The following is a 25947-nucleotide window of genomic DNA, read 5'->3' on the forward strand; positions in this document are numbered from 1 at the left end:
TTCTTCATGCTCAGAACCCCTTCCTCTTTTGCGGATGTTATTTTCACCTTGGGAAGGAGATGGGATAAATTCTGCTTTTTGCCTGTTGTAGATTCTTTTCATCTGACCGTGTTAATATTCTGCCTGGAAACCAAGGCTGAATAAAATGACCCGTGATCATTTAGGATTCTGAGGGTGATGGCCCTATCCATGCATCCCCCTCACTTGGGGTCGCATTGTCGCCCAGAGCTCAGTCCATGCTCCCAAAAATGACTGCTCATACCCTCCACCTCCCCAGCAGCCACCTCACTTTTGGGAGTTGTATCTGCACTATCCCCCCCTTAACCCCATGGGGCAGCTCCAGACACTCCCAGTCAGTGTTTGGGGCTCAGGGAGTGTGATGTGTGGGAACTGGCTCCCATCAGCTTCCCAGAGCCACCTGCTAGCATCTCTTCCTAACCGTGCGGTCAGTGATGTCATGCTGGTAGCTCCAAGTCAGGGCGTCCCCACCTCTCAGGGCTGGTTGTTAAACATTTATCACCGTATCCCTGGAGATGGGGTTTGAGGCAGACATTCCGGTTGACCTCAACCACAGGGCTCTTGCCGGGGATCTCCACTCTGAGAAGCAAGCCTCCCAAAAATGAAAGCTAGAAGAAGCAGTTACTTGGGGGGTTTGGGTGACAAGCACAACACAGACCCCCTCCCAGGGTCGAGATGTCAGGCGGTTTGAGAGCGCGTGTCTAGGGTGACCTGCATGGCCTGGGGAGCAGTGTCCTAGGGACATGGTCAGTCTCCACTCCCTGCCACCCTCAGCTCTCAGCAAGAAGTTCTCCACTCACCCAGCTGCTCTTTTTTCCCCTCCAGACCCAGAGTCCCAGAGAAAGAGGACAGTGCAGAATGTCCTGGATCTTCGACAGAACCTGGAAGAGACCATGTCCAGTCTGCGAGGGTCCCAGGTGACTCACAGGTAGGTCTAAGCTGCCGAGGGGGCTCTCTCTCCCGCGCTGGAGAGTAGGGCTTCAGAGACCCACGGGCCACCGCTGAAGGGACAGGAGAATTGGTCATCTCGGCAACAGAAGCTTGGTTCTGACTGGGATCTGCTTGCTTTGAGACACGAGATATCATTTTGAGCAAATGAGTTGAAAAGCACCAGAGTGGGCGATAGGAAGCCCCTCCTCCGTGATTCAGGCTCTGACCTTCTGTGTCCACTTTCCCTCCTTCGATGCTGGTCTCCTCATGTGTTACAGTTGCTGTCCTTCTCCTGTCCTGAAGTGTCTGTTGTTAGAGGATTCTAGAATGGTGCCCATCCCAACACCCAGCCTCTTTCCCTCTTCTGTCAGCTAGGTATCCTCTGGCCTCTTCAGCCAGTGGCTGACCCAGATCCATGCCGTGGGGGTGCGCCCTGTCGCCCCACCTTGCAGAGACTTTGCTGCCTCCAGCGGTGTGGGCCACTCCATCCTCCCATGGCACCTCTCCCTGGAGCGGCACACTGGCCACAGCCTCTGCCGTGACTCAGAATTTCCCCCACTGGCTCTTTGGGCTGCCCAGATGAGCTCATGCTGTCAGCTCCGAGGGGGATAGAGGGCTGGGCAGGGGGTAGAAGGAGAGAGAGCAGAAAGCCAGGATTGGGAAATCATGGGGGGTGTGGAGCAGGAAGGCTGAGAGCGATTAGGTGGCCTGTCCAGTTGGACTGGAGTTCGGTTCCTCCCCATCTCCTGAGGTTGGAAAAGGAGAGCAAAGTTGGGACAGAAGGCCAAAAGGATAAGGGCTTTGCTGAGCCCAAGTGTGTGCCTCAGAGAACTCCGTAACTATCATTCATCTCCGGGCACCGTGACCGGATTACCATGACCAGGAAGTGGAACAGAAATCAGGCTTCATAGCTTTCACTCATCGGCTGTAGTTCTTCTGCTTAAGAACAGCCCTGCTCCTCCATCCACGACTCTGCCTAGTCCTGTCCTATCCTGTGTGTTGGACACTCAGCCCTTTGCTCCCAGATAGCTGACATATTTTCAGTGCTCAATCAAAGCCTCTATTCTGCGGGGTTAGCAGGACCAGACTACTGAAAGGGGTGTGTGTGTGGGGGGACATCTGATGAAAAGAGTGCATGAGGGAGGCTCCTGGTGGCCCTGGGGCTCAGGCTGTCTCACACCTGTCCCTAACCTCCCTCCCTCACAGCCCCGAGCAGGACCCAAGTGAGACGGGCCGGGCTCAGCTTGGCTCGCCAGTTCAGGGACTCGGTGGATGAAATCTTGAACATCCTCCTTCCCCCATCCAGGGAGTCTGGAACAGCTCTCTCAGCACCAAATCACATGCCAGCTCCATGCCAAAGAAGCCAGAAAGTGCTTAGTTGCTAAGGGGGTCACACCCCAAATGACTCACCCACCGAGGAAGGGTAGAAGCAGTAGCTTCCGTGTCCTGGGGCCACTGACCGAGCACAGCCTGTGAAGCAGGACAGCCTGACCCCTTTTGGCTTTCTGTCCATGGCAGAGAAGAGGGAGGCCAAAAACCTTTTGCATAAAGCCGGCTGGTGGGAGGGGGAGAGCCTCAGACCTCTGACTTCTGTCTCCCTTTATGGAAAAGGAACCAAGAGCCCTGAGCTGGTTTTGCTGTTTACTGTGGACCCGGAGCTACTTCCTCTCCTGGTCTTTGATTTGTGCTCTTCCTGGTCCACACTTTGATAGCCAAAACAACGATTCCCTGAGTTTTTAGGGCTCTTTGACTTTTTAAAGTGCTTTCCATCCCTCAGCCCTTCCCTCAGCCCTGGGAGGAGGTAGGATATGTTCCTATCATCTGGGTCAGAGAAGCAGCAGCCGAGGCTGGGGCGAGGGGGTCCCTTGCTGGAGTCACACAGGCTGATGAGGTGGGGGGGTTCTGTGTCCGGCAAGCTCAGAGCGCATGCCAGGTGCAGTGCTGGGCACCATACCCCAGAACAAAGACAGGCTTCCTCCTGGATGAGGAGCTTCCCGTCCAGTGAGCGCTTCCGGCCGGGTTATTTTCACTCTGGAACTTAGAAGCTAGCTCTAGATTCAGTTCCTTTTTCAGAAATCTTTATTTCTGTCGTGCTTCCTCTATTTCTACTGGCTCGTTTCCCCAGCAAGGAGAGCGTCTGGGTCAGGGGGGCTGGGGCTGGAGACGAAATGAAAGCCTCCCTCTGCTCCAGGCCCAGCGCTCTCCCCACCCCAGAGCGAGCGAACGAGCGAGAGAGAGAGAGAGAGAGAGAGAGGCAGGCAAGACTGAAGGGCCAGATGCAGGGCTGGAAGGCAAGAACCGACGTTTGAAGCTAGAATCCTCCCCCGCTGACTCAGAGATGTCTGGAGATGTGTTGGGGTGGGAGGGGTAAAAAAAGAGCAGCAGAACCGAGGAAGAGGCCCTGGTAGTGCGGAGAGCTGAACAGAGTAGGCCAAGAATAGAACTGAGCGATCTGGTTGCTCCGTGCAACCCACACTGCGTACTAATTTTATTGCCGCGGTGTAGATGGACTAGGGAAACGGGCCGTGCTGGAGCTCTCCAGCGTCCTGTCACCGTGGCCGCCATCATCCTTTGCTTTCCTGTCCTCATCTCATTGTCACAGTCCGCTTGTTTTTATTAAACCCTTACGGCGAGCGCCCCTAGACTGAGTCTGACGACGAGAACTTTCCCACTCTTCAACTCAACACGTTTGTCGTGGGTCTGCTCCTCATTGACTAGTTCTTGTACCTGGACCCAAGAACATGCCAGGCCCTGTGCGAAGTGGTGACATACAGTGGTGAGCGAGGCAGCCAGAGTCACACAGGCCCACAGTCTCCTTCAGGGCACTTCCATTGGCTCTGAGGTCCACAGTAATTAGAAACAGAAATAACACAGTGTGTGACGAAGTGCAAGCCCAGTGCCAAAGGAGGGTCTGGAGGGGAGAAGATGGATGTGTGCCAGGCCAGGAAGCCCCCCAGAGGGGCAGAGGCAGCGGTCACCAGTTGCCCTGCCCAGCCAGGGCACCCCTGCTTATGCCCAGGACTTCTGTAGGGACCACCCACGGGTCCAGGTTCAAGGATATCTGGACTTCTCCAGTTCTGTTGATCAAAAAAAATCAAGCTTGGGGGCCCCTAGGTGACTCAGTCCGTTAGGCTTCTGCCTTTAGCTGAGGTCATGATCTTGGGGTCCTGGGCTCCAGCCCCGCATCTGGGGGGCCTGCTTCTCCCTCTTCCCTTGCCGCTCCCTCCTGTTTGTGCGCGCTCTCTCTCTCTCTCTCTCTCTATCTCTTCTCTCTCTCTATCTCTATCTCAAATAAAGAAATAAAATGTTAAAAAAAAAAAAAAAAAACCAACCCTTGTTTTCTCAAGGTTGGTAGAGACAGTTTGGGAAGATTTTTTTTTTTCAAGGAGCATCACCAAAACAAGAATAGAAAAATCGGTGCCCCACTCCTACGTTAACCCCAAAGTGACTAAGAAATGGATGTGTTCACAGAGCGAGAGTTTCTTTGCTTGTGTGATTTCCTGTGCAGCCGCAGACTGCCTTAGCTACCCAGCTTTCTAGGTCTATGGGTTCTATTTCAGTTACTCACTCGTGCGTGGCCACAGTTAGGCCGAGCCACTGAGACCCTACCTGTGGGGGACTGGGGCTGGGCACACTGCTGGGCTGAGTAGGCTGATCAGTCTCTGAACCCACATCCAGGCCACCTCTCCAAGCAGATCCCCAGGATCCTTTCTCTCTGCAGCCACCTGCAGGGGTCCCTGAGGGAGAAAGGCATCTCCTCCTCCAGCTCCCTGATCTCCTGTGTCGAGTCATCCACAAACCTGGGCCTGCTTTCCTCACCTGGCCTAGCAGGGCCTGAGGCCTGGGGCCCTGTGCATCCCGTCTTTACCCTCTTGTCCATTTCCCCATGATCTCTCCTCTTTCCAGTTAAGGCTGCTTCTGTTCTCTGGTGGGGTTCTGCTTCTTTCTCCTGACAGCTTAGGCCTTTTTGCTAGTCTTTCTGGGAACCAGCCACACATCTTGAGTTCCCAAAGCTTTTTGCCTGTACCCTCTGTAACTCATGCCAGACTTTGTCATCTCTGGTTTGGGAATCAAGTAGCTCTCAGCTGATTAGTAGAAAAAGAGGTGATAGACACACCTGAACCATAATGAATGGTTAAGGCCTTTGAAGCTGGTCTACCCACTTCCCCCAAGAGATCTCGCTGGACTCTTCCCATTTATTGAGCAGCTTGTATATACCAGGCACTGTGTGAGACATTTATGTATATGATCATTACAGCTCTGTGGAGTAGCAAATATGCTGTTATTCCCATTTTACAGATGAGGAAATGGAGGCTTAGCAAGGTTGATTAATTCATCTCTAGCTCACTTACAAATAGATTGTAGAAAAGGGTTAAAACCCAGCTCATACTATAAAATCTATGTCCTTAGGCAGTATATGAGATTGGTTCCCTCTAACTTCGAATCCTTTCCCTCTGACAACCTCAGGTACCATGTAACAGGGGTGCCCTACAGGAAGAGGGGCCCATGGAGGTGGTGGAGCCCACGTGGGCAGGTGCAGAGGAGGTGGGATGGCCTGGGAAGGGGGAAGGGTCGCTGGAGTGCAGTCCGCCGGGACAGGGCCCAGAGCGGCCCTGCCAGAGTGAAAACCAGTGCCCTTCTGCCCTCTGCCCAGCTCCCTGGAGACGACGTGCTACGACAGTGATGACGCCAACCCTCGCAGCGTGTCCAGCCTCTCCAGCCGCTCATCCCCCCTCTCCTGGCGCTATGGCCAGTCCAGCCCGCGGCTGCAGGCTGGGGACGCGCCCTCGGTGGGCGGCGGATGCCGCTCGGAGGGGCCGCCGGCCTGGTACATGCACGGGGAACGGGCCCACTACTCGCACACCATGCCCATGCGCAGCCCCAGCAAGCTCAGCCACATCTCCCGCCTGGAGCTGGTCGAGTCCCTGGACTCGGACGTGGACCTCAAGTCCGGCTACATGAGCGACAGCGACCTCATGGGCAAGACCATGACGGAGGACGACGACATCACTACCGGGTAAGGCCCCTTGCACCGCGGGGCAAGGGGGCTAGGGAGGGCAGGGCGAAGACCCGTGGAGTGGGATTCCTTCAGAGGGGAGTGGGACTCACGACAGAGGTTTGGGTTGCTGCCCTGTGACAAAAAAGCAGCTGTGCGGGGCCTTTGGACACTGGTTGTGGCTGCCCCTGAGATTGGATGTGGTGTATTACCGACTTTGGTGTGGTGGGTGGGGGCCCCATTGGAGGAGCTGATTGGTCAATGAAGGGCCCTCCCTCTCATTGGCCCAGATGGCTGTCGTTCTAAGGTATGCCCCGCCCTCCTCCCCGGTCCTTTGCCCTCCAAAGGCTGGCGGGAAGGGTTTTGGGAAACGGTGCTAGTCCCGGTTCAGCTAACTCCGTGTGGGCCTTGGACAACCTCATCTGCTATCCCATTTGTGAAAAGAGGATGGCGGTACTACATCTGTCTACTTCCGAGTCTAATTCAAAGAGAAAATGAAAGCACTACTGAAACAGAAAAGTGATACTGTGGCTCCCTTTCCCTCACCAGGGTTCCCAGACCCTCTGTCCCGTGCCTTCCCTCGTGGCACTCAATTTCTGCTGCTCTGGTTTTTTCCTCTGCAGACCTTCTACCAGTAATGCAAATTCCTAGCCTCCATCCCCTCCTGTTAAACCCTTCTGCCTCGCGGGGACCCTCATCTCTTTTCTTCCCCCAGTTGGCAGGGTTGGGTTTGTGGAGCAACGGGGACACAGGTGACAGTCTGGGAAGTGAAGGAAATGATAGGAAGAAAGAAGCGTCGGGAGTGGGAGGGGTCCTGGCCCAACTGTTCCAAGCTGTGAGATTGAAGAGCTGTAGTGGTTCTGGAACCTTCTCCAGGGCATCTTTCAGCTCACTTCTACTTCCTGTCTTCCTTCTTGGTTTGCTGGGACTTTCCAAGGGACCACACAAGTAGTGACAACACCCCTTCTCCCTATCCCTCTCAGGGATTACCTCTTCCCAATAAAAACCCCAAGTTTCAAGAGAATGAAAAGTAGCCCCACCTAGGAAAGGGCTAAGAGCTATGCTCCAGGCCATCCGCTGTTCCCTACCCCTGGGGACAAACTTGGAGGGACTGGGCAGGGCCTGTCCAGTTGATGAGGCTCTTCTGGAACAAAACAACTGACTCATGAATGAATGGGTTGTTTACTGCCTCTTAAATCCCAGAGGCCAGCCCAGCCTCACGCTCAGATCCACCAGCCTGGAGCCGGGACTCGAGAAAAGCTATCCAGCTCCTCTGGTGCTCAGAGGACTTTGCTGGGCAGGAAGGAGAGCCAAGGTGTGTGACGGGCTGCTCTGGACAGCCCCTGTGCTGGGAAGCTGCTTCTCTGAGGAAGCGTCCAGTCCCTGCCCTCTGAGAGCTCTCAGTTGTATAAGGAAGAGGGAGGCACAACCCCTGTGAGGCAGAGAGCTCTGAAAGTTCCGTATATGTTGGAAGGGCCAGAGCTCCAGCCCTTAGGGAGCTCCCAGAGAGAGGGAGGTGAGAGCCATCCCCCATAGTGCACGCAATGGCCATGGCAGAAATTTTCCCAAACATGGAAGGCACAGGACTCCTGCCTTTGGAGAGATCCCAGTCTGAGGCAGGTGGCAGGACTTCCTAGCTGTGTGAGCCTGGGGAAGCTAGGAAAACTCTCCAGGCTTTAGTTGGTCTGTCTGCTAAATGCAGATAATAGAACCTATCTCAGGATGATTGTAAGGATTGAATATGTAAATACATAGGAAGTGCTTGGAATAATCCTTGGCTCATTGTAAATGCTCAGTAAATGTTAGCTTTTTTGGTGGTGGTTTTTGGTTTTTGGATTTGTTTTGTTTTCACTGTTACTGGTCATTATTGTTATTGTTAAAATGTCATTCTGAAGGAGGACAAAGGACTCCTGCCCTCTGAGGGTCCCAGATTTGCCCCCAGGGACTGTGCAGTCTCACCCGAGTGCCATTCAGAATCAGCAGCTGGGACAGAGGTAGGGGCAGCTGGACAATCCTGGGAACATCGATTTTGGGGTGTGAGGGTATGGAATGCTAGGCAGAGGGGAGCCAGGAACCATGCCCTTAACCCACCCTCTCGCACCCTTACCTTATCCCCTTCCCTCCAGACAGGGTGTGTGCTTCTGAATCAGTAAAAAAAAAAAAAAAAAAAAGCAGGCTTCACCAAGGATAGCATGGATGAGAACGTGCAAACCCAGGGAAGTCTGCAGTTCTAGGGGGAAGAAAATGTTGGCCAGCGGTGCCCATGAAGTGGACCTGACACTGAGCTGCATCTGATGATTTCACGTGTGGTGTTCACGGGCGGTCTGCAAATAGAAGGAACTCTTTTTTTCTTTTTTAAAGATTTATTTATTTATTTGACAGGCGGAGATCACAGAGAAGCAAGCAGAGAGAGAAGGAAGCAGGCTCCCTGCTGAGCAGAGAGCCCAATGTGGGGCTTGATCCCAGGACCCTGGGATCATGACCTGAGCTGAAGGCAGAGGCTTTAACCCGCTGAGCCGCCCAGGCGCCCCAATAGAAGGAGCTCTTAACACTTGATAGTTGTAAGGTTTCTCTATTGTTGACTTCCCCGCCAGAACTGGGAAACACACCCACCCTTCAGCGTGCTAAGGAAGGCAGAGCTGAAGGGAACCCACTTATAACCCCAGTAATTTTAATGTAAACAGTCACTCCTCAATTATGTGCTTTCACAGTTAAGTGTTACGCTTTTTCATTAGAGACCAGGCATCCTCTCGATTCCAGCAAGAGACCGAGGAGTCCTGAACGGGCCCTGCTCAGCCCCCTTCTTGGCCCTCCCAGCCTCACTGTGGTTTCCGTGTGCAGGTTTTATAATTTAGGAAATGTCCTGTTTCGAAGAAACTTGTTTTCCCTATTCGTGAAGTGGTTAGGGCTGTTCCCTGCGGGGCCTCCCTTCTGACGATCCTGTCCTGTGGGTCGCCTTTTCATTGTTATTAGTGTCCTCTGAGCACAAAAGTGTTTCATTTTGATGAGCTCTAATTTATCTAATGTTTCTTTTGTTGCCTGTTCGTTAGGTGTTGTATCTAAGAAGTCACTGTCAAATCCAATGTCATGAACCTTTGCCCCTGTGTTTTTCTTCTAAGAGTTTTATAGCTAATGGGTCTTTTTAAAAATAGAGATTCCAAGTCTCCTTCCAGACCTACCAAGGCAGATTCTCTGCTACTCAGGAAACCATATTTTTCTAAAGCATCTCGGTGATTTTGGACTCGTCTATCTTCCCATAAAGGACAAGAATCTTCTTTATAGCACTCCTGACAGCTGGTCTTTCAGTGTTGCCTTGCAAAGATACAGTAAGCTTATTCTAGTTCAAATAGAGCAAAATTATGAGAAAGTTTCTAAATATTCACCTGAAATCTGCTTCCCTTCTGCCTATGGATTCAAATGCTGCCATCCAAGAAAAATAGAATAACCATCAATCTTCATTCAAATATTTCAACGTGTTCTTAATGATCGTTCAGATAGTCTTTTCTCTAGACCAAAAGAAAAAAAAATAACTTATTTCATTACTTTCTTAAATGACCTAGTTTTTCACCAAATCTCTATTATCCTGGTCACTCTCGCCTGGAAGCTCTCAAGTTGTCAATGATCCTCTTAACATTTGGCACCTAGACCAATCACGACCTGACACTCATCTTGCCGGGGTGATCTCCAAAGCATGACACTGTAGACAACTTCAAGTTGGCTGCGGACTGTCCTAGATGACAGTTTGAGAGACATTTTTACCTCTTGAAAAGTGAACAGGAATTTGTCTTTCTAAAAATAGGAAGGTCTGGAATTTAATCTAAGTAAGAAGATAAGTTCCATGGCCATCTGTCCTTCCTGTCCCTGGCACCCAGAGTTGGAACCCGAGGAGAGTCAAGGATGGGCTCCCGTGCAGAGGTAAATAGAGGCCCTGGGCATGGGGAGCAGGTATGTCGAGAGGGGAAAGGGGTGCGAAGGCCCTCCGTTCCCTCCCTACTTGAACTTGGATTGCCCTCTCAATGTCTCCATTTCTGCCCATGTGAATGGCAGCTTGGCTGGGCTGTGTGTCTGAGCTTTGTGGCTGTTAAGGAGAAGGACCCCCAGGCCGCACAGGCAGCCGTACCGCCGTGTTGCACACCTCCAGTGGGCGCCATTCCCATGGTATAGAGTTGTGTCATCAGCAGCCCTGGCAGACTGCTGTCCAGCGACCTGTGCCAAAGGCCGCAGAGCCAGCAGGCCCCATCTTGAAAGAGCTCTGCGGGTGTGTGTCGGAGGGACAGCGGGATTTCTTGGCGACTGTCTGCTGTGCCCTGTGTCTCTCCTCAGGTGATTTCCTGCTCCATGCGTGTGGCTGGATGTTTCAGGCTTCTTGCTCCCTCCTCGCCTCCCCTCCCTTCCTCAGCCTGTCCTCTTGAACCGTGCTTAGGGGCTCAGGAACAGATGGGATTCGTTTCCTTCTTGGCTCTGAAGTGTCCTGACGTTGAAAAATGTCAACTAAAATAAACTGTAGGCCCCTGCTTTCTCCCAGGCTGGCTCCCAGCGGCAATGAGCCCCAGCCTTAAAGGGACACCTCCCAGCCTTGCGAAGCTCACCTCAGCCTCGGTCTACAGCCACCTGCCCAAGAAGGAGGCTCATTTGCTGCTTTCCAGTTCAGCTGATATCTGACCTATAAACCCCAAATGCCCACCCCGTCCACCGTCAGTGACAAGAATTCTCTTGGAATGGGCACTGGGCTCGTAGGGTTTGTACAAAGGAAAGAGAACCTTTTTTAGTTTGAATGGACAGTGGGGGTGGGTTTGTCTTCTCCCTTTATCTCTCCTGTTTCCTGGCAGTTCTGGAGGTATCCCACCTGGTGGGCAGCTGGCCCAGGCCTGGCTTTTGCCCGTGGAACACAAGAATTAGGGTAGAGGACAGTAGGGGATCATTCAGGGGGAAACCCAACATTGGAGCTCAAGAAGAAAAGTCTAGTTTCTGTCCTTGAAGGGCTTCAAATCTAAAAGGGAGGTAGGATGCCTCCTGGGTCAGTGGCAAAAGAAGGGATGTGTAGTTGAAGTAGACCGTGGTTGTTGCCATTTCGGGATTAACATCTAACAATTACAATGTTGACCCACAGATTCATACAGGCAGCTTTGCTTGATAGGTCTCTGTGGTGCCGGGGGACATCTGGAGATCGGGACTTCCATCCAAAGCTCCTCTCTAGTTTGCTGTGTGGCCCTGAGCAAGTCATCTAGCCTTTCTGACTCTTAGTTTGTTTAGGTCTAAAAAGATAGCCATTTTTGTCTTGTGAAGTTCAGGTGAAGAAAAAAAAAACCCGCAAGTGGGAGAGTTTTGAAACGTATTAAGAGCTGTTGGTTTGAAATATATTATTCTGATCTTAACTTACTGTTCTGTTCATTTGGCTGGTAGCCTCTGCCTTAATCAGGAGCTGTGAGAGTCCCCAGATAAGATTTCTTCAGCTTGGCAGATGAGTTCTCTGAGTTTGACTTCTTTGGCAAAGGATGATCTTGTTTTGCTTTTCAACACCATCTTGATACTCTTTTAGTCCTGTGGCAGGCAGTTAAGTCAACAGACCTCTGAGAACAGGCTTGTCTACCTAGACATACCACTGCATACCAGGGGCAAGGTAGTGGAGTGGCTTAGCAGGAAGGCTCCCAGCTCCCGGGTCTGAGTCCTAGCTCTTCTTAGTAGCTGTGGGATTGGGTGAGTACTTATTCTGCCTCAGCCTGTTTTCTTAGCTGGAAAACATGGGCCGTGTATGGGACCTACTCTGGGGGATTGATGTGAAGATTAAATTTGTTAATACGTTTATGTAGAATAGGCGTTCTACACGTTAGCTCTTGTCTGTTAGCTTTTTGATGGCCCTCGCAAATGGACGGGCCTATGCCATCACGTGCACATTTGAAATGACAATACAGTATTTGGAAAAGTGTTTGTTAACCTTTATGCTTCAAAAGGCTGTTTCTGAGCCTCATTTGAGGCTGACACATTAAGTGGCTTGCCAAGCAAGGTGGGTATGTTCTGACCTTGTGACGCCCGCTCGTACAGTGTTCTCCTGTGGCAGATGGCACCCCTCCCATGAATGGGAGTTCTGGGCCACAGGTAGTTATGCAGCAAAGCTAAGCCAATTGCACGCACGCTCACACAAGTGGACGTGACCCCTTTCCCGTCATGACCTGCTAACTGTGTGTCTCCTGCACAGAAATATGTGTTTATAGTCTAGGAAGAGTGTCTTGTGCTGGAGTCCCCAGAAGGAGACCTTGAGACAAGTGGTTTATTTGAGTGCAAGTGGTTTATTTGGGAGATGATTCTAGAAAACACTGATGGGGAGCGGGGAAGTGAGCCAGGGAAGAGAAAGAAAGCCAGTGCAGGTTACTGAAGTGGGCAACGGGCCCTCAGGGATTTCTGGAGGATTGCGTGGAACACTGGTCCGAGCTGTCCCACATAGTGGGCGCAGAAGCATGGGAATTCACCTTTCGACTGCCAGTTACGATGGACTGTGGGACATTGCCTCCACGGGACATTGCATCCTGGCTTTTCTAGCGTGTTCCACACAGGCTTAGAGAAATCCCTCAGGGTGAGAGGACAGGTGCTCTGAGGCACAGGTGCAGCGATGTTCTTTTTTATTTTTTTAAGATTTTATTTATTTATTTGACAGAGAGAGAGCGAGTGAGCGTGCTGGCGCACAAGCAGGGGGAGTGGCAGGCAGAGGGGGACTGAGAAGCAGGCTTTCTGCCTAGCAGGGAGCCCGATGTGGACCCCGGGATCATGACCTGAGCTGAAGGCAGACGCTTAACCAATTGAGCCCCCCCAGGCGCCCCGGTTTTCTGTTAACGTCTACGGGAATGGTGACTGCAGAGTAGGAGGGACGCAAAAGGCATTGGTTATAAAGAGGGAAGCGGAGAGGAAAGGAAGGGACGGAGGGTGTGGAGTCTGATTCCTGCCTCCAGATGGAAGACGGGGGTGGCTTCAGAGAGCTCCTGGCTTTTGAAACACCCCTTAGTTCTTAAAACAGAACAGCATTAGCACTCTACAGGCTGTGTGGGGTTAACTTGGATCACAGTGTCTGCTCACACCCCACAGGGTTGATGGAAGATTGGAGTGAGCCAGGTATCCCCGAGGGGCAGTAGGATGTGTGCTCGTTGCCCTGGCAACTGGTGCAGCCCAAGGCAGGGCCCCTCCTCTGATGTGTCCTACTAACCTACAATGGAGCTCCTGGGCTTTTCACTGAGTTTGATGACATACAATTTGGTCGGCAATCAGGATGGATAGGGGGTTGAGGAAGCTGTTGAGAGGGTGTTGGCTTTTCCCTACAGCCCTGCCCACTTGCCTGTCCATTTGCCTGTCCTCTCCCTTTTTTTTTTTTTTTTTTTAAAGATTTTATTTATTTATTTGACAGAGAGAAATCACAAGTAGATGGAGAGGCAGGCAGAGAGAGAGAGAGGGAAGCAGGCTCCCTGCTGAGCAGAGAGCCCGATGCGGGACTCGATCCCAGGACCCTGAGATCATGACCTGAGCCGAAGGCAGCGGCTTAACCCACTGAGCCACCCAGGCGCCCCTGTCCTCTCCCTTTTAATTGTCAGCTCCGTCCTCCTTTCCCCACCAACCTATATATTCTATAAGCCAGCTGGGCTCAAGTAATGCCTGGAAATTCCATGCAATCTGATATTACAGGAAGAGCGTAAGTCTGGAAGTATGATGGGCCTGTGTTTGGATCCCAGCTCTGAGGCTTTGGGAAAGCTGTGAATCCATTCTAGTGGGGATACTTACATGGGAATCAGATTCCTAGAAGGGTGTTATGGAATACGTTGCATTAATATACTAGGTCTGCAGCCAGGGGCTCAGTGAATGTTACCTCCCTCCCTTCTCTTGGCTTCTAGAAAATTAAAGCAATAAAGGTCCTAAAGACCATCTATAGAATGGAACATTTCCCCAGGGTGGTGATACCCAGTTGCCCACTGGTCTGCCACATCCCCTCCTTCTGATAAGCCTTCTCTAATCCATCCCATTGCACTGTGATTGCTCTCTGACTCTGGATTGTCTTGGAACTTGTGCATTTAACTTAAACTGTAGTCGCTTGTGCTTTTTAGATTCTCTAACAATTGCATAGCATGTGTGGTTTACAAAACACTAATATCTCATTACTTTATTTAATCCTAACACTGAATTAGATGTTCTTTTGCCGAGTTTGCAAGTGAAGAAATTGGAACTTGGCTTACCAGGATCACAGTACTTAAAAGTAGCCAAACCAAGCAAAACCCAGGCCTTCTGACTCCCATGTCTTGTGCTCTTTTTGGTATACCCACTGCCCGGCTGGGCATACCATGAAGCCTTTTCCCTCTGTGTGCAGCCCTGGTGCCCCCTAAGCCTAGGAGAATTTCTGGGGCAGGGATCACGTGCCTTCCACTGGAGTAGGAGCTCCCTAAGGACAGAGACCCTATTTGCTATTTTTTCTCAGCACCCAGCAGAGTATGTTCTCAGGTCATGCTATTGACTGGCCAGTGAATCATTGTTAGAGACCCCCATGTGGGATGCCCCTAAGTGACCTCGATGTTTTCCAGGATAGGATCTTCTTTGGAGAGCCACAAAGTAGCCACCGCCGGGAGCTCAGGACCACAGGCAGAAGAGGCAGAAGGAGCAGCCTCTGTGAATACAAGTCCTTCTTGACTCTGGCTCAAAGGCTGAACTGTCCCAGGATGTCCGCAAGGGGCCCGCTCTGGCCTCTGGGCTATCAAATGTCTCTGGCCAGCCAGCAAAAGACCATTCACTGCAGCTAAAAAAGGCCAGCAGGCCAGGCAGTCAGACTTACCCCACTGAGCTTGCATGGGGGTGCCCTAAAGAGTCTACGGGCCTAGATTGTTCTTGCCTGTGTGTTAGGGCAGCGATGGGACAGGCGCAGGCAGATGTAGAAAAGTCTGGATTTTGAAAAACTGGCAGAAGGAAAGAGTCAGGCCCAGAGAGACCAAAGGCACGTAGCTCCAGAAGAGACAGCTCGACATTCACTGATTATGCAAGGCAGCGTCATGGGGAGACAAGGTAGGAAAGGCTGATGCTGGGACACATGCCATGGATCGACAGAGCCAGCGCGTCCGTGATGTGCACACCAAGGAGGGGGATGAGAGAGAGACACTTGTGTGAGACCCGTCCGAACACGTGTGTGAGGCGGCTGGGTACAAAGAGGCTGTGTGTGCACGAATGCTCGTGGCAGGGGGCGGGGGACGTGAGGCTGCCGATGGGCAGGGGCATTCAGCAGTCATAGGCACAGAGGGTGTCTGGAAGGTGGAAGCACTCTTCAGAAAGGAGTGAGTGACCGTGCACTCAGCCTGGGGGCCTGACTCAAGCAGGGAGAGCCATTCTCGCCAGCCTGCCCTTTTGCTCCCTTTGTCCAACTGGTATTTAAAGGGGTCTGTCCCGTGCTCTGTCCCTTCTTTCTTGGGGAGGGGGGCATCTGCAGCCTGGAAGACAGGGACACATCTCCAGCCTCGATCCTGCCTCTTTCCCTGACTGCACACTCTCTTCCAGCTCCTTTCCTGGCCCGCTTCTCCTTGGTCACCTTTCTCAGTGTCTCAGCCATCCTTCACTTCAGTGTCTGGTTTCCATCTCGGCTCCTGTGGGTTTGATGACAAGGAGCCATTCAGGAGTGACACTGTCTACATGTCCCCGGCCATGTGGCCAGGCTCGCGGCTGGGCTTGGGTGGTAGGACTTGTCACGGTAGGGACTTCTGGGGCTGCTGACATTCTGCCGAGTGTTAATAAAAGAGGAGGGACAGGGCTTATCGTCTGCCTGTCACCATCCCTTCCTGAGCCAGCTGCCCCATGCCCTTGCTGGAGTGAACTTTCCACAGAGGATCCCTGTTTTCTGGAGGTAGCAGGAGCAAAAAGCTCCTTGCATGAGGCTCCAGCGAAGAGATCCTGCCCTTCCCGGCTCTGAGTAGGTGCCCCTGATGTGTGGGAGGCAGTGGCTATATGGTCACTTATGTCTCTGCTGGTCCCCGTGGTGAGTTTTCTGTTCTTTGGAGGCAGGTTGGCAGCATTGATAGAACATTCTAGAGTCCAGATGACCTGGGTTGAATTCTCATGTTTGCCACTCACCACCTGCATGACCTTAAATAAGTTACTTAGCTTCTTCATGGTTTATCTCATTGTCTGAAAGGTGATAATACCCACTTGGTGATATTTACTCATACATTTAATAAATATCAGTAGAGCACCTACTGTATAAGATATTAGGGGATACAGCAAGAGGACAAAAATAGACACTATTCTTGAACTCAAGATCAAAAAAGAGATGACAAACAAATAAATACCTAGTAGATTATGTGGCACTGTGTGCCATGAGGAAAATAAAGCAGGGTAAGGCCGAGAGTGACAGGGAGGGGGCTGTTTGAGCTCTGCTGGTCAGGGAAGGCTTTTCTGGCACACTATGCAGAGAAGAGCATGTGCAAAGGCCTTGAGGCAAGGATGGGCATGTGTTCAAGGAACGGCAAGGAGGTCAATGTGGCTGATGCACATAAACAAGGGAGAGAGTAATCAAAAAATGAGATCAGGAGGCAGCCAGGGGCCAAGTAATAAAGGGTCTTACACATCAGGGTCAGGACTTTAGCTTTTCTTCTAGCCAAACCAGGAAGGTTTCAGGGAGAAGAATGGTGAGGTCTGACATGTTTGATGAAGGGTCTGCCAGGCTACTATGAGGAGCATGGCCACAGGGACACCAGGGAGAACCTAGAAGCCTGGAAAGGAAAGTACTATAATAATGCAGGCAAGAGAAAGTGATGGCTCAGACCAGGGTGGGAGGTGGTGGCTGGGGACATGGCGAGCAGGGCTTTGAGGATAAAAGGGATGACACATTTACAATGTCTTCTCAAATCATACGAGATTTTATTCCTATTTCTCTCCAGAGATTAGAGCTCCACCTCAGTAATGGAGAACCTGGGACAGTAGGCGCTGTGGTTGTTCTGAAGTCATGTGGGCGCGCGTAAACACACACACATGCACGCATCTGCCTGGGGAGGCTGGCTGAGGGTCCACCGGGTCCTACTGGACCTGTCCCCCATACCTCCATCGTCCTCTCCGTCCTGTGTTCTCAGAAGCAGACAGAGCCTCTGAGGTTTGGGATGATGGCAGGAGGATATCAAGCAGGACTGCTGCAACAGTAGCTCACTATGTGAGATCTGGTGGCGGGTGCTTCCTCTCTGCTGCCTGTCCCAGCTGTGGGGTGGTGAGAAAGGCGGGTATCCTCAGAGGTGATATAAATATTTGCGGAACAGTAACATGGCTGGGCGCAGGACCCTCTCCTCTGGTTGGCTCGTTTGCTGCTCCAAAGAATTCTCAGCTGGGATCAGTGCTGGACTTTGGGACACTCTGCTGTCCGTCTAGTGACTCCCGTGCCCCTGATCCAAACTCTCTCCCACCTACCCTCAGAACCTTTCCATCTGAGCCTCAGGCTGGCACTGGGGAGGCAGTTGGTAAGACGGGGGAGTGCTGACCACTAGAAAGAACACTGTACTGGGAACCAGGAAGCCCAGGTGCTGTGGGAAGACCTTGAGGATTCACTTGCCCATTCTGAGCCCTGGACTTGAACCAGAGGAGCTGTACATAATTTTTCGACTCTGACATTCTGGATTATGTGACCAGGTGAAGCGGATCTGTTCCAGTGTAGCTCACATATCCTCCAGGAAGGGTCTGGAAGTTGGTGAGGGAAGGTCCAGCCTTAGTAGGTCAAGAGCAGAGAGAAGCTCACCAGGAGCTCTTAAAAACTCGGGCCTCCCTGAGAAGACAAGAAATCCATTGGAGAAAATTCCATTTCTAATAGAGAATGATCCCTAGCCTGGGACGAATGTCATCATGGCTTTCCTAACCTGGGGCCAAACTACTTGAGACCACTCTCTTTTTTTTTTTTTTTTAAGATTTTATTTATTTATTTGACAGACAGAAATCACAAGTAGGCAGAGAGGCAGACAGAGAGAGAGGGGGAAGCAGGCTCTCCACTGAGCAGAGAGCCCTATGCGGGGCTTGATCCCAGGACCCTGAGATCATGACCTGAGCTGAAAGCAGAGGCTTTAACCCACTGAGCCACCCAGGCGTCCCGAGACCACTCTCTTAACCTTTGATGCTCCAAAGCAACTATAGTAACACCTGCCTCGGGCTAGAACATTTGGTTGTTCAGAAATAAAATCAGAATTGTGGAAGTGTTACCACTGAAGCTGGGAATGATTTTTATAGGTGGTTCTGTCGAGGTGCTGACAGATGGTTTCTCTAGGAGTCACCAGGGTCCTTGGGGGATCTGGGAGTAGGTTCAAAAAGCTGGAGCTAGGGACGCCTGGGTGGCTCAGTTGGTTGGACGACTGCCTTCGCCTCAGGTCATGATCCTGGAGTCCCAGGATCGAGTCCCACATCGGGCTCCCAGCTCCATGGGGAGTCTGCTTCTCTCTCTGACCTTCTCCTCGCTCATGCTCTCTCTCACTGTCTCTCTCTCAAATAAATAAATAAAATCTTTAAAAAAAAAAAAAAAAGCTGGAGCTAAAGGAGCGAGCAGGTCATTCTCCATGGAGAGCATAGGGATCCCACCTCAGTGTGGCCCCAGGGTTAACTCACCAGGGTCCTCCCCCAAGTCCTTTCCCCTGTCCCTGCATTCTGGTTTAATTCTTCCTCATTCCTATCACCTCTCTGGACATGGTAAAATGCTCTTTGTTCTGCCTCTGCCAGGATGCTGCCAGCCCAGCCTGGCCAGGACGTGGAGGGGTCTCAGGGCTCAGCTTGCCCCTATAGATCCCAAGGGAACGTCTCTGACTGGCCCAGTCTTCTGGAGGGGCAGGGCCTTTTCCAGCAAAGGAAGTAAATAGCTTCATTGTTGATGGGAAATTGGGGAAGTGAGGGTAGGTCAAGGGACAGAGTGGTGGATGCTTACCCTGGGACCCTAGTCTTCTCAAGGGTCTCACTTCTGGGGCTCACCAGAGAATCAGTGTGTAGTCAGGCCCAACAGGGGACACTGGAACCCAGAGACCTCCAGGCAGGTGACACTGGAACTTGGACCACAGAGACCTTCTGGCAAGTCTTTCTCTTTTTTTGTACCTCACCCTCACCAGCCCCATTAACTCTGAGATTATGGTCAAGGCCACAACCAGAGCCTCCCACTAACTGTCTCTGGATGTTCCTGTTGGAGATAGAACGTTGGTCTGGAGGACCTTGGGCCTGAGCCAGGGTGACTCCAGAGATCCTTTGAGGTGTGAGTGGAGGCGGTGGAGGGCTTGTGGGGAGGGTATCACCCCTCTGAGGAATCTGGGTAAAAGACCTCATGTGCATTAACCTGGACTCTGCCCTCTGCATAAAACATTTCCTAGCCTTTCCATGCCTCAGTTTCCCCCTTGTAAAGAGGCACTCTGATGGCGCTGGCACGGGAGACCAATGAGATCATGGGTCCCAAGGGCTCTTTGAAGAGAAGCCAGAGTTGCACAGGGAAGGCCTATCTAAGATAGATGGGCCTTTTTCCTCTTTCCCTCTTTGGCTGGGTTTTCATTCTGGAAAAGTGCCTGACTCCCAGCTCCCTATCAGCAGGTGTCTTCCCCCTCCACCACATGCCTCAGCTGTTCCCTCACTCCTGCCCCAGGCTACAACTGTGCAGCCTGGGACCTGGGAAGAAGAGCTCAGAGTCACCCCCTGCATGCCCCCCACCCCCACCATTGCAGTCAAGGCAATGAGGCCACCACACACACACACACACACACCCAGCTCTGCCACACCCCCATGATGGGCAGGGTCAGGGCCTCTTCAAGCGCCTGAGCCGGGTCTGCTGACAGGGGAGGTTGTGTTTTACTGTCTTCACAGAAGCCCCCAGACAGCACTTCTCTTCAGTGATGCTGTCCAATTACCCAAAGTGCTTTGACCTGTTGGCTGAAAATAGCAGGTGCTAATTTGCATGCTATTTCTTAAAGTCTCTGGGCCCCTGCTCCTTCCCCTATAAAAGCCCCTGGAACCGCCCCCAAGCAGAAGGGTAAGTAGAACCCACCTTACAACCCTACAATCCACCTTCCTCATCCACAAGGAAAGAGGAACATGTAGAGAGAAACCTCAGTTCCTACTGGGTTTTAGCAGTTCAAGAATCAGACCCCAGGAGGAGGGGGTTTAGAGATCCTCTAGCCCAGAATGCCCTTGGGTGGGGGTAGGAGGACAAGGAGAAAACTCAGGAGCTGAGAGCTCCTCTTCTGTGCCCAGCTGTGAGTTGGTTTTTTTACGCCTGCTCCTATCCCTAATCCCTGCTGTTGGTGGGGGTTGGAGGTTGGGGGTGTGGGGGGGTTGCCGTGCAGGAGAGGGGGAGGGCCAGAGGGAGGATGGGCAGGCTACCTTGTGTGAAGAAGAGGGATAGGGCCACATGGGCTCTGCAAGGCTGTGAAGGAATGTTCTGGGAGAGCTCAGTCCCTGCTCCAAAGATGCCTGCCCCTCCAAATAAAGCCATTGTGCCTCACCTCTGTTGGTCTCCCCTCCCTCCAGGCTCTGCAAAGGAGGAAACCTTATGGAAAATGTACAGCTAGATCTGGGGGAAAACATCCCCTGCTGGTGACATTCCTCTGGCTCAGACAAAGTCATTTTACTCAGGATGCTGGCTGAGGCTAAAGAGAATCCCTTATGGTGTGTGTCACCATAAGCTGTTCCCCAGATGACCCAGGCCAGCCCCAACACAGCTGCCCAGGCAGACTCTCCTGAGAAAACTGATTACGCTCACCCTCCAGTTGGGGTGGCGGTGAGGATGGCCTGGCTGTGGACATGACCAGGACAGAAGAACCAGGATAGGGGTTTGGTCTGGGGCCCGAGATGGGTGAAAACACTGGAGAAAACCACCTGCCTTGCTCTGATTCCCCTCAAAGGTGGTCTGCCTGGGATCTGGTGCACCTTTCCTAAGTCCTACCACTGAAACCACCCAGCACTGAGTAAAGGGAATAAAAATCAACTCCCCGCCCCATGCTGGGATCACCGCAGCTCTTTACTCCCCTTTGATCTCCAAGCATATTTAGAAAACTTGACCACAGCTTTTTCTGCAACCTCAGAAGTAGACCCCTCTCAACTCAGTGCTGGGGGATCCCTCTGAAGGGAACTCCAAGACATAGTTCCCCCATTTAGAGATGCAGCCCCAAGTCAGTGGCCCTGGGCAATCAGAGGACCAGAGCCAGATGGGCTTTTAGGGAAAAGGGCCATCCCTAGCACTCAAAGCATGGCCAGACCTCCTTAAAGGCTGGAGAGCAGGAAGGAGCTCAGGAGTGTGAATCTCCTGTGCTTTAACTTTTGCAAAAACCCATCCCAGAAAGCTCAGGGTGCTGGGGTGACAGGCCTAGGAGAACCCAGAGGGTCTCTGTGTGCAGCTGGATCACCCCCAAGCTTCCCAGCATCAGCGGCACACTGACCTCTTAGGTATGTACTGGGGGCGGGGGGAGGGGGTGCATTTTAAAAAGATCACTGCTGTTGATTTTATTGCTTCAAGAAATGGCAGATAACATCTGTCCGTTTCTAAAACATGGTCTCCCCGGTTTGCCCAGATCACAGTGAGATGGGGACCCAACCTTACACAGTTAGCCCCCTCCAGGAGCAAGGAGAGAACCCCCAGGAAGCAGTGAGGAGGGCATCTGTGCAGCTCCCGGTCTCTGCTGGGGAGAGTTAGGAGCTCAGGAAGACCCTAAGGGAGCTCAGTGGAAGGGGGTGCTGCTACTGGATCCCACTTGTTCTTCTTTACAACTAAAATCCTCCCTCTTTGAGATCGTTTTCTTCTTAGTCAGCTAAAAATGCCTCCTGGATGAAAGCACAGATCCTTGCAAGGTGTGAACGATTCCTCTCCCTGGCAGTCTTCCCCTAACACGCACACCTTTCACCATATCTATTTCCCTAAGCTGGAAAAACAGCCCTCCACCCCCGCCCCCCAGGTTTTCGCCACTACTGGAGGGCATACCTTCCTAGTCTCCCCTCCCCACCCCAGGTCTCTGAGCCAAGGCCCTGGTAATTTGTGCCCGTGGTCTGACCTTCCTCCCCCACCACGCTCTCCTTTTAGGTGATGTACCTATCCCCTGCTCTTATTCTGACTAATTTTTTAGAGCCCGGACAGGGGGCCAGGAGGGGGTCTGGAAAGAAGCCCCGCCCGGGGAAGGTTCAACCCAGGCCTCCCGGACCCGTGCCCACCGGTATACACCGGTTCGTTCCCTGGCTCGCTGCCCACACCCCCTTCTGCTCCTGTAGCGCGAGTAAGGGCGCCCAAGGGACCGCAGCTGGCAGCACGGGAGTTAATTCCGGAGCAGCCCAGGTGGAGGTCGAGGCCCCCAGCCCGCTTCTGCACCTCCCGGGCTTCCGAGGCCACCGGAAGGCTGAGGCTGCGGTGGCTCTTTGTCTACCTGCTCTGGGCGTTAAAGAGCCCGCTCGCAGCCTGCATCTGCGGGGCTCGGGACCGAAGTCAGCGGCGGCGAAATGGGGCTCTGTCGCTTTAAGTACAGCTGGAGCCGTAAGTGCGAGCCCGGGCGGTGGGGAGAAAAGGGAGCGGAGGGCCGGCGAGCAGTCGGCGTCTGGCCCTCCGCGTGGCCCGGGCTCAGACCTCTTCGGGTGTCCGCGGTGCCGGGGAGGGCGCTGGGTGCCCACCCGGCGAATGGCCGCCTGAGCCGGGGAAGATGCTTCATCTGCCCCTGCCCAGGTCGGGAAGGACGGTGAATTTCCCTCGCAGGTAAGCGCTCGGCTGCCGCAGTGCTGGGGTCGGGTTGGGAGCTCCCCAACCCCAGCCCCAGCCCCGGTCCCTGGCTACACTATTACCGCAGCAGTGGGTGTGGGGTCTGCAGGAAGGAGGGTCTTGGCGGCCCTGCTTCTCTGATAGAGGGAGGGAGGACTTCGGGCACCGCCAGAGTCCTCTGGCTCCCGGCACTGCTCCCGGTGCCGGAGCCGGAGTCTTGGGCTTGTTGGCGTTGGGAGTTGGAGGTGGGTGTGTGGAGGGGTCTGGGGAAGGAAGCGGGAAGGCAAGGCAAGGCGCTTGGGCTCCCCAGGGACCGGGACAAAGCTGAGACAATGGCACAACTTGATTGAACTTGGATGGTTGCTGCTGCAGTGTATGGGGGGGGGGGTTGTTCCCACTCCCAGCCTTGGTGGGGGGGGTGGTGTTGAGGTTCTTAGGGACCTAGAGAGTGGAAGGGGAGAGGTCTTCAGAGGGAGGGTCTCCCTGACCCAGAAGCTCTGGGGTGTAAGGAGATAGAGGGGGTGAGACCTAAGGTGGGGAGGTAGGGGTGAATTTGTGACCTCACAGCTGGTTGGTTCCCCTAAGAGTGAAGCCTGGGACTCTACTCTGGGAAGGGATGAGCAGCAGAGGAATCTGGGAGCTGCATGGTTGGGGACCACAGACCCTGGTAAGGGGAGCCGTGCATAGAGGCTCCCCACTAAGGGGAAGTGAGTATGAGCACAGCCAGACCGGGATCTTCAGAGCCGACTTGGAAATTGTACTTCCAAGAGAGGATTAGGAAATTCCAACAGCTAGAGAAAGAGAGCTGATGCTTTCTGGTTTTTCTGGGAGCTTCCCACCCCATTATACACACTCCCTCCCCTCAGCCTCCCTTTGACTTGGCTGGCTGAAGGAAGTTGGAGGTTAGGCCTGATGCCTGATGCTGAGACCACCCCCACCCCCAAACCTCCTCAGGGCTCTCAACCCCAAGAGCCCAGCCTTGCACCCTGGAACATTCTCTGCTTCCCCATGGTTCCTTGGGGAGAGCCCCCACGGACATGCAGGCCTAGGGTAATAGCAACAGAACCAGGCAAGCCCTGACAAGGGAGAGGCCTCTGCAGCACTGGGTGCCCTTGGAGGCCAGAGTCCTGCTGGCCCCCAGCTTCTTGTCCCCCACCACAGTGGGACAGTCTGCAGCCCCTCTGGGATGGGACTTGGGACCCTCGGACTGACTTTGCCAAGATGACTAGTGGGATTTATCTTTAAGGGGAACCAGTTTTGAACAAAGAATCAATCTACGTAGGGACCTCTGGGGATTCTTTTTTCCTGGTGAGATCCGGGGGTGAGTCCTGAGTCTCTGAGCCCTGGGAAAGTAGAAGGAAGGGGCTGTCCCTGACCTTGTTCTCCACTTCCATCACCACCACCCCAGTTCAGAACCTACTTGAGATCCACAGGAAGTGCCCATGCAGGAGTATAACGGTTACTGAACCCAGATTTGCACTGGTTCTACACTCCTTCATCACTGGAAGACATGAAAATCCTTTAGTTGGTTCCTTTTCCTGAGCCCATCACTCCTTCCTTCCTGCACAGGGCCTTTTCTAGGGTATGCCGTCATTTCTTCTGAATGGCTCATTTCCCAGCCCCCTTGCACTGCTCCACCCCTTCCCACCCCACCCTGGGAACCCTAGGCTTTGTAGACAATGAGCTTAGTGCCTATCCTGGGGCTATAGTTGGCTGAGGACTAGCTCAGCTCCTTACCAGAAACAGACTTCTGGGCAGGTGTGCCAGGGTGGGGAGCAGTCTGCCACAGCCCAGGGAGCGGAGCCCGTCCCATTACACACACTCAGCCCGCCGGCCTGCTAGGGTGGGTGGGGCGAGGTTGGGCTGCAGTTTCCTTTCCACCCAAGCCCTAGACTTTCAGGCTAATTGTCCTTGGCAGGCAAGGAGAGAGCGGATTTTATAAAGTGGAGGTCAGTCCTCAAATCACCAGGGTTCAAATGTAAAATTTAACTACCGTAGCTGCAATCCACAGAGGGAGAGCTTGACCCAAGCCTTTGCCCTGGAGACAGCTCGAAACCTTCCCTGTAAATGATACTTGATTAGGGCCAACAGGGATCAAAGAGATGCTTGCCCTTCAGGTGCAGGTTCCCCTTAAGCTCCAAAGGAGGCAGCTTGGAAGGGATGTAAAGTATTGGGGTGAATGGCTTAATTGGCCCACAATATCTCCATACCCAGGTTTTGATGAGTTGAGCTGTGATGAGCCACTAGCCGCTCCACTTGCCTCGGAGCAGATGCCTGGCATTACTGCATCTGTCATGGCAGATTGTCTCCATGAGCGCCATTCTGCCCATCTCTCCTGGTGACCCCTCTCTTTCCTGTTCCAGAAATCACCATCCTTCAGATTCTTCTAAGCAGGAAATCCAGGGTGCAGGCATTGATCCCATTCAACATTCCTAGATTCCCTCCTAGAAGGGGCCCTTAGCTAAAGCCTGGGGACTAGTGGGAACAAGATCCGCTCACAGCACTTGCCTCACTCAACCCGCAGAGACCCCCTGGGGCATGGGACTTCAGCTTGGCACAAACCCAGCCTCTGCGAGAAGACAGAATGCCGAGGGACAGCAGAGCCAACGAGCTGCTTCTTGTTAGCGGATTTTATGGGGCTAAGCACGCACTGATGCAGGCAAACCACACTTGCCGGCTTAACCTCTTCCTGCAAAGCCCCTGCGCTCTGCTTGAGAGGCAGGGAGGAGAGAGTTACCAAGCGGCAAGTGTTACAGTAAGAAAGACTTCATGGGCTGTGTCCAGCATCTGAGCCAATCACTTTCCCCCATCATAGGATGCTCTAAAACACGATCTATGTTCAGCGCTTAATCAACATTCCCCTCTTGCAGCCCTACAGCAAACTATACGAGGTATAGTTTATCATCATCCCATTTCACAAATGAAGAAACTGAGGCACAGGGAGGTTAAGTAATCACATCCAAGATCACAGTGGTGGGATTTGTTCTCACCCCTAGATCTGTCTGACTCTGAAGCCAACCCCTGAAGCACTTGTCCAAGGAGCTCATTCTCACTGACACTGATCCAGGCCCAGGGACTGCCAGATGCTGCAGATGCACAAGTTGAAGGTGTTCAAGGCTTCCACACGGTCTGCAGTCGGCAGGAAGTCTAGTGGGAGTGAGGTGGGAAGAGCATTGGACTTGGGGAGTCTGTGGACCCGATTCGGGACTAGGGCTCCATCACAGTTAGCCTTATGACCTTACGGAGGTTGCGTAGCCTCCAGCCTCCATTTCCTTCTCCATGAAATGTGTCTGATTCCTGACCATTCTACCCG

General features: G+C 52.8%; 1 protein-coding gene across 8 annotated transcripts in view; it reads left to right on the forward strand.

The window, feature by feature from the left end:
• NAV1 (neuron navigator 1) overlaps positions 1–25947 on the forward strand; it is a 254837-nt gene that overhangs the window by 154119 nt on the left and 74771 nt on the right. For 7 of the 8 annotated variants that reach the window (XM_059146655.1, XM_059146659.1, XM_059146660.1 and 4 more), the window contains exons 5-6: positions 844–946; positions 5603–5965. In XM_059146655.1, the coding sequence (XP_059002638.1) occupies positions 844–946; positions 5603–5965 (466 nt within the window). Of the gene's footprint in view, positions 1–843; positions 947–5602; positions 5966–22441; positions 22632–25947 lie in introns of those variants that run through there. The other variant, XM_059146662.1, reaches the window with a different exon arrangement.

This window comes from Mustela lutreola, chromosome 14 (assembly GCF_030435805.1).
Source record: "Mustela lutreola isolate mMusLut2 chromosome 14, mMusLut2.pri, whole genome shotgun sequence".
NCBI classification, from domain to species: Eukaryota; Metazoa; Chordata; class Mammalia; order Carnivora; family Mustelidae; genus Mustela; species Mustela lutreola.